The 7,208-nt window shown below is 37.8% G+C and overlaps 1 protein-coding gene across 1 annotated transcript in view; it reads right to left on the bottom strand.

Moving 5' to 3' along the window:
• The window catches only part of LOC136819589 (uncharacterized), a 31,973-nt gene that overhangs the window by 1,024 nt on the left and 23,741 nt on the right, over window positions 1-7,208 (bottom strand). Inside the window, exons 17-26 of the mRNA XM_067075822.1 lie at window positions 5,438-6,958; window positions 4,795-5,052; window positions 4,428-4,558; window positions 3,814-4,002; window positions 3,477-3,596; window positions 2,884-3,012; window positions 2,564-2,663; window positions 1,925-2,113; window positions 805-990; window positions 162-305 (exon numbers count right to left, since the gene is read on the bottom strand). Coding sequence (XP_066931923.1) covers window positions 162-305; window positions 805-990; window positions 1,925-2,113; window positions 2,564-2,663; window positions 2,884-3,012; window positions 3,477-3,596; window positions 3,814-4,002; window positions 4,428-4,558; window positions 4,795-5,052; window positions 5,438-6,958 — 2,967 coding nt within the window. The remainder of the gene's footprint in view (window positions 1-161; window positions 306-804; window positions 991-1,924; window positions 2,114-2,563; window positions 2,664-2,883; window positions 3,013-3,476; window positions 3,597-3,813; window positions 4,003-4,427; window positions 4,559-4,794; window positions 5,053-5,437; window positions 6,959-7,208) is intronic.

Here is a 7,208-nt window from a genome sequence, read left to right as displayed (position 1 = left end):
GATGTCTATGTGTCATCAAATTCGAGGTCAAGGGAAGGGCATTTTATCATGATATTTTTGTCTATCCTAAAGAACAATTAACCCTACCCTTATAGCTAAAGTTCTTTGATACAGACCAATTTCTAGTCCGCTAGTTGGAAAGATATTCAAAAGTTACTCACGATCTATTTCACATTTTTCTCCAGCAAATCCGATCGCACATTTACATTGCACATTCACATTTCCGGTCACATCATTCTTGAGAAGTTTACACGAGGCGCCATTTTGACAATATTTTGAACATGCTCGTTGTAATTCACTCGAATCTGTAACAAATGTTACAAAGAAAGCTATCCCTGTTTTCTAGATAATCAAAAGTCCCTGTAACAACCCTCAGTTTCAATAGGTCATTCAACCATCGAAAAGAATCATGGGTAATCAGGACCACCGCGATCTGTTAACGTTTGTCTATAATTTTAGGCATGTGATATCAGACTCTCTTTATGCTGACATCAAAGTTTTCAGGAGAGACTTTAAGTCCCTACCATGTAATGATAAAAAAATCAAATGATTCAGCTATTGTGGATCTCAAAATTCTTGTAACAAAAATTTTAGACAGTGAACATTTTCCCCTGTAAAATATTCTATTATACACAGACAACATACCTTGCCGGGGAAAACTTCGTCGGGGAAAAATTCGTCACTTGCTGGTAGTTGGTAAACGCGTTAAGGCCGGGGGAAATTTTCGTCGGGGAAAATATTCGTCACTTGTCCAAAATTTCGTCACTTTTCCCCGACGAAGTTTTCCCCGATAAGGTATCTCACCTTTTTCACAGACAAATAAATTCTTCACAGAGCAACTGACATCATCCCATCGTCCGTCACCTAGCATTAGCGCACAGTTTTCTTCCGTAGAACCGCTTGGCTTGCCTATATTCCAGTTGGTGTATTTGTTGTTAGGTGTTTTAGAAAGCCAAGTCCAATCTCCTTCGATTGTCACATCTATATACCCTAATGAAGAGATAGTGGTACATCACTCACACATTTTTGCAGTCATTCCCAAATGTAAAGTTTGTTTGTCACTTAAATGTTATCAATAAATAAAATAATGATAAATGATTTTAATCTCTAGCTTGCATCAAGTTCCTTGCTCGGATAGAGCGTTCTAGATAATATCAAAATAGATTCAGATATCGATTCAAAATTCACGGCCTATTGCCTTCTTTATAAATTTTCAACACGTGTTTCAACAATTGTTTGTGTTGGGTCCATGTTTTAAGCATTTGTCTATAATATCTTTTCGTCATTAAGGGATTTGGATAGACGTGGAGAATATAGATTGGCCTAGATTTTGCACATATTTTTCTTAACATTCGATGCCGCCTTTAGAGTAAACTCGAAAAGACTCAACACCGTGATAATCCAAATGACCGTTATTTTAAGATACAAAAATCTGTCGTACGTTCGAGAAATTACGATTGTTCGGCCCTCAAGTTTTGAAGAAACGGTTACACTATACCTATTACACTTATCCAACGCATAATGCGTTTGGTTCTCTTGAAAGAATTGTCTCAAAAGCGAATTTCGATAAAATTTGTAATTTTTTAACTTTGTTTTGTTTTAGTGAAGACTAAAAATAAAAAAAACACAAAAATTTAATGAAAAGAGTCAAAGATGAAATCGCACACATCTGGACAACACGAACATGGACAATTTTGAAAGTAACCGTTGCTAGATGTGATAATTTATGACAAGACAGACAAACGGAAAACCTTTAATTGGTGAGTGAGACACGTTTTAAACAAACAAACTTATATAGTATTTCCTTTTAACCCGGATACATTCTCTCTCTCCATCAGTGGAAAGTTTATATTACTTTTGTTAACAAGAGGCGACCGATCGTCGGAAATAATAATAACTTCAAAGCGCGATCAATTTTACTCACCAAGCCAAATATTTTTATTTTCAGCTACAATACTTGATACAAAATGGTTCTCTTGTACACTTTCAATTTCCACCAATGAGGAGCCAGTATTTTCACACACCCTTGAAGCTTCTCCGAAACTCTGAGGTTCGGCGTTCAAGGTAGAATAACATTTTTCTTCGTAAAAATACCAACCTTTCTCACATAAACCTAAAGAAAATAGAATAATGAATATTACTAAACTTACAATGTAACAACTCCTAGGACTCCCAGGACTCCCAGGCTGTTTTTTTTTTCTCACATATTTTTTCCCGTAGGGTCGAAGTTTGTAATTGAGTTCATTTTTCGTTGGCTCACTTATTCAGAAGACAGGGTAATTACAATAAACGTTTTCTTCTTTCTGACATCCGTTTTATGTACATATTAGAGCTACTGACCATTATATATCCCTGGACCAAGCTACATCCGCCATCTTTGATCGAAGTTTTTATACGGTCTCGATCAAACATTTAGCTTGGCCGGGATTGAGAAACTTGGTCCAGGGTATATAAAAGTCAGTGATTAGAGCCGGAATGATATATGATAAAGGTCAGTGGGATAGTGTGGGAAACCACCTTCTAAGTTTTACTGATGAAAATGGAGCTTCAAAATCATGCTTACCCTTCCTTGGGAAGACAGTAAAAGCGATCGAATAAGATTCTTGTTGAAGTCCGGATCTGATGGATTTCAAGCAAACCTTCATACGTGTTTCATTGTTACCCTGTTGTTGTTGTTGAATGATATTGAAATTAATATTGATACGGCCAATAAGATCCGTTACCCCCGGACAATCACCCCTGGACTAATCCCATGAGAATTTTATCGATCGAATTTAACGCGAAAAAGGTCACTATAGATTTTCTGTTTGACTGTTCTACCCTAACGGTTGTTCGGTTTGATGGGCAATTAGGGTTTGACAGTCACTGTTTGGACCATCTTACCTCGACCCATGCCACAGTATCTTGGTTTGAGTATCCAGTGTTGAAGAGTGTAGGAGATGTAGTGTTTTGTGGGGACACAATGATCAACGGGTGCGCTGTGGATGGATAGCCAGAGTTGTATTCAATGGCCTGTTAAAAGGGAATGATTGACAGTGATGTATTGAAATTTGAAAGTGTTCTCTTTTTGATTCGGAGAGATTTAAGATATGTCTTCGACTGCCATTAAAATCAAGTTTAAGAACTTTTATGACATTTATGCAACTGCAACTTTCAGAAAGAAATATGTCTGATAAAGATTCAATTTTTATACGATAGTCGGTCATTGTTATGCCGCATCCCCAGTTAGGTTCCTTGCTCGTAAACCTAGGGCTGAAACTCTTACTTACTTGGACCGCTTATCCCCAAAAAAGGTTTATTTATGTTTCTTTTCTTTAAAGTTGATGTATGATAGTACAACGTGTACTTAGCTCGAGGCTGATCGATATCAACTTTAAACAAAGGAGTCCCGCTGCAAAATCATTGATGTAGTATGATTTTCAGAGCTTTAGCTTATCGGAAAGAATTATGCACTACAAGGTGCCAGATAAGTTCACCTTGCATCTTGCAGTGATGGAGTATTGGCCGTTTACTGGTGTGGTTGGTGATGCCATGAAATCTACTGTTCCAATCTCGCTGATGTGAACGGGATATGGGTTATAGACAGCTAACCAATTCTGAAGATGACAGATTTAAGATTGATTTATTAAAAGTCTTTCCGCTTTGAGTGTGTTGCACCCTTTTCGAAAATTCGCAAAGTGCGAATAGACATTACTGTTTAGAAGCTGTCTAATACAGGTTACTCTATAGCAGGCTTAAAGTCTACTTGAATTAATCTTACGTCACTCTTCGACAATTTTCAGTTCGTTTTCATGAAGATATACAATCACTTACTACTTTGATATCACGATGCACGCCGTCAAAGTTCTGTAACTCACGTGCACAAATTCGGTATTCCGTACTACCGTTGTTCCGGGCATGTTGTTCAATCCAAGCGGTCATTGCGTTACGGAAAGCACGTGGCTGTTGATGCTCAACTGAAACCATGATTCGTGGCTGCTCAGAGGACGATTTTTTTAAACCCTGAAATGAGGAATGGATTCGTGCCTTTTTACTTTGACTTAACCGAGTTAGGTTAGTGGAAAATAAAAGAATTGAGGCCTGTACCCTTGTAGGGACTAAGCAAAAATGCACGCTGAAATTGGATTACAATCTTTCTTTAAAAGCAACTACTAGTTATTCTTTTAGGGTCTACCAAATATCCGCAATAAGAAACCTTTTCTCAACCTCAGTTGAGCTAGAATCTGTCTGTCAAAAAAACATAAGGACACCCTGTTGAAATTTGCCACACTTATTCTATGGTTTGTTTTGCTACAATCGCGTTTTTGAATAATTTGAAGCCACTAAAGTTGAGCCCAGTGCGTTGCGCACGTTCGACTATTCCTTAAAGGATGAATAACGGAATGCTAAGTTTTTTAATTGGAAAATATGAATGAAGGATAACTTACTTTAAGTACAATTGATTTACATCTACTACCAGTGTACCACGTGGGCATGATGACGTCACCAGCCTCGATTTGATGATGTGTTGAATATGTCAACTCGTTACTTTGATAAGCCACCCAGTTTACCCAAGGTGCTGAAAATTAAGAGATTTGTGAAAAACATTCATGTAGTGAAACCGGGTATACCTCGAAAAAATTCTTTTTTGAGTATATCTCGGAATGATAATTAGCTTTTTATGACCACGTAAAGGCTTGTCATTACCTTTTATCAAGGGAGGAACAACCTCCTTGAAAAAATGGCTGAATTCACAGGAGATTATTAAAAGCTGAATTTAGCGGATGTTTTGAATCTGGAATCCGCTCCACTTACCCCTGTTCGAAGCACCTCTTCCTGCCACCATTGCGCAAGCTCGAAATCCTTGCCTTGTAACATCTTCTGACCATCTTGCTGACGCCTCATTTTCATGTGATGACGTCATGTTCTGCTCCGACCAATGAGTAGTCAAGATGACATTGACTTTTGAAAATGTGTTGAAATACGAAGAAGGAAGAGCAATGTATTGACAGAAAGCTCCATGCATTTCAGGCACTTCTGAGAGTTGTGTGGATCCACTGTAGTATGGCAAATCTATGAGATGAAAAAAATGTTTTGAAAAATCACTTCAACGAAAATATTTAGCCTGAAGCAGCCTGAAGATTGATTAATCCCAAAGGTAGGGTATAATAGTTGTTTGTAAATAAACCTGAAGTCTACAGGAATTTAGAAATTCCTTACCATAGAGGCAATAGGTATAATGAACTACGAACAATACTGCACTCCGGTACAGAGTAGCAGCGCCAATACTTAAAGAATGAAAGAAACATCGAGTAGAACTGAGTAGGAGGGAAAGATTTCGAGGATTAGAAGCCTTTGAAATCTCTATTCTAAAAAACAAAATATTATCATCCACGGAAAACATCAATATTGTTTGAAATAATTTTTGGTTCAACAAAAGAAAATCATTAAAACTTACGAGTGCAAAATCCATCATGAATTTTGACAACATTCTCAAAAATGTCCAAACCATATAATGCACAAGCATCTTTGTACATTTCACAGCTGCTTGCATATGATTTGTAATTGGACGCGCAAAACAATCCCCTGTCTTTGCTTTCTTCCGGACACGATGTGATGCATTGACACGATGGACGATTTGTCCGAGAATCAATTCTACATTCTTTATTTTCCGGACACTTATGAATGCTACATGCATCAAAAGAGCCTGTTATCAAAACATGTATCTTGATTTTATCCGAATCATCAGAAGAACTTCGGCCACATATAACAGCATGATCTTGATACACACTCCTGACCCAAGCATGTACTTGGTAGTTACTAGTTCCCTCTAGGTGGGAACTAGCATCATGCTGGTGGGAGCTAGACGCATCTGCAGTACTATCTTCAGCAGTAACAAATACTAAAGGTTGGGTATGGTAAGTGTATTTATACTTGAAGATGCCACAGTGCTTGTTTCCTCCTTCCTCTTTGTTGGTTTGTGGGAGACTGTTAACGGTTTCCACCTTGGACTCTGTGAATCCCTGGTCACCAATTGTATTGGCTACAGCAACATAGCTCACAACGAAATTGGCTGCACCTGTCAAAGATACTGCCTTTCGCACGCAAACATCGAAACCACTTTGATCCACATTCCGTAGCCAAGCACTCGCAACATCTTTCAAATGAATGGAGTCAATACTTCCCAAGTCTTTATGATGGAGGCTGACTTTGATGACAGGGGTTCCAGACATCTTTGAAGTGAAATGATGGTGTTTGATACACTTAGTGTTACTTCCCAAGGATGACATTGGTAGTTCACCGAAGTCTAGGTAAGGTGTTTTAGGAGTTGATGCAGGAATATTAAGCATATTGAAAGTGTAATTGTGACTATTCTCAGAATGGTGTAAACTAAGATAGCTGAATTTCATGCTTGTGTTATTTTGGTTGGCAATGATGGCTAGAATAGGTTCCTTTCCTGAGATAACGTCATTGATAGAAATGCTTTTTTGAGAGGCACTTTCTTGATGGGTAAAGTCAATAGTTGCTGAACCAAAAATCGATTTGAAATATATTTTCTGTTGAATTATGGTAAAGTTGTTTGATTTCTTATCGCAATCTGAACCTGATAGTAAGAATGTGAAAGTGCCAGGTTTTTGAATGTTCGATTCTTCTTGCAGTAAGATACTTTTGGGCGTGGTCGAATGCGGTAGAAAGGCTTGGTTGCATGGGCCATCAAAGTAACCTGAAGTTGCTGATTGTGTTAAAAGTTTTTGGAATTTGAACAGGCCATAGGATATTTCATCGTTAGAGATGTGTGCAAATTGGAAAGTATTTGTTTGCGATGGGTTTTGTTGTGTTGATACCTCTTCGAAAGTGATGATGAAAATGACTTGGAATTGAATGGATTTGAGATTTTGGTGACCTACATATTGTGTAAGATCGCTGATAATTTGGTTGAAGTCCTGTGGATGTGTCGATTGCCGGTAGAAAACATTCCCTGTAAGAAGAGTGGAGATTGGTCAGCAAAATACTTAAAATCCTTGATTAATTTTTCATCTCTGTAAAATCTTTTCTTCATCACCCTTTTGTAAATCGCTTAAAACTTACCAATGGAAATCATCAACACTCTAGGGTAAATCATTATGTCACCAGGGGAAATTTTCAATCAATCAGAGAACACGTCAACCAGCAAGGGAAAATGATATGTCTATCAATACACTAGGCGAAATCATTATGTCATCAGGAGA

Source organism: Clytia hemisphaerica, unplaced genomic scaffold (assembly GCF_902728285.1).
Source record: "Clytia hemisphaerica strain Z4C2 unplaced genomic scaffold, Clytia hemisphaerica genome assembly, whole genome shotgun sequence".
Taxonomy (NCBI): domain Eukaryota; kingdom Metazoa; phylum Cnidaria; class Hydrozoa; order Leptothecata; family Clytiidae; genus Clytia; species Clytia hemisphaerica.
The sequence above is the reverse complement of the archived record's forward strand: the minus strand, read 5'-3'. Positions and strand labels throughout refer to the sequence as shown.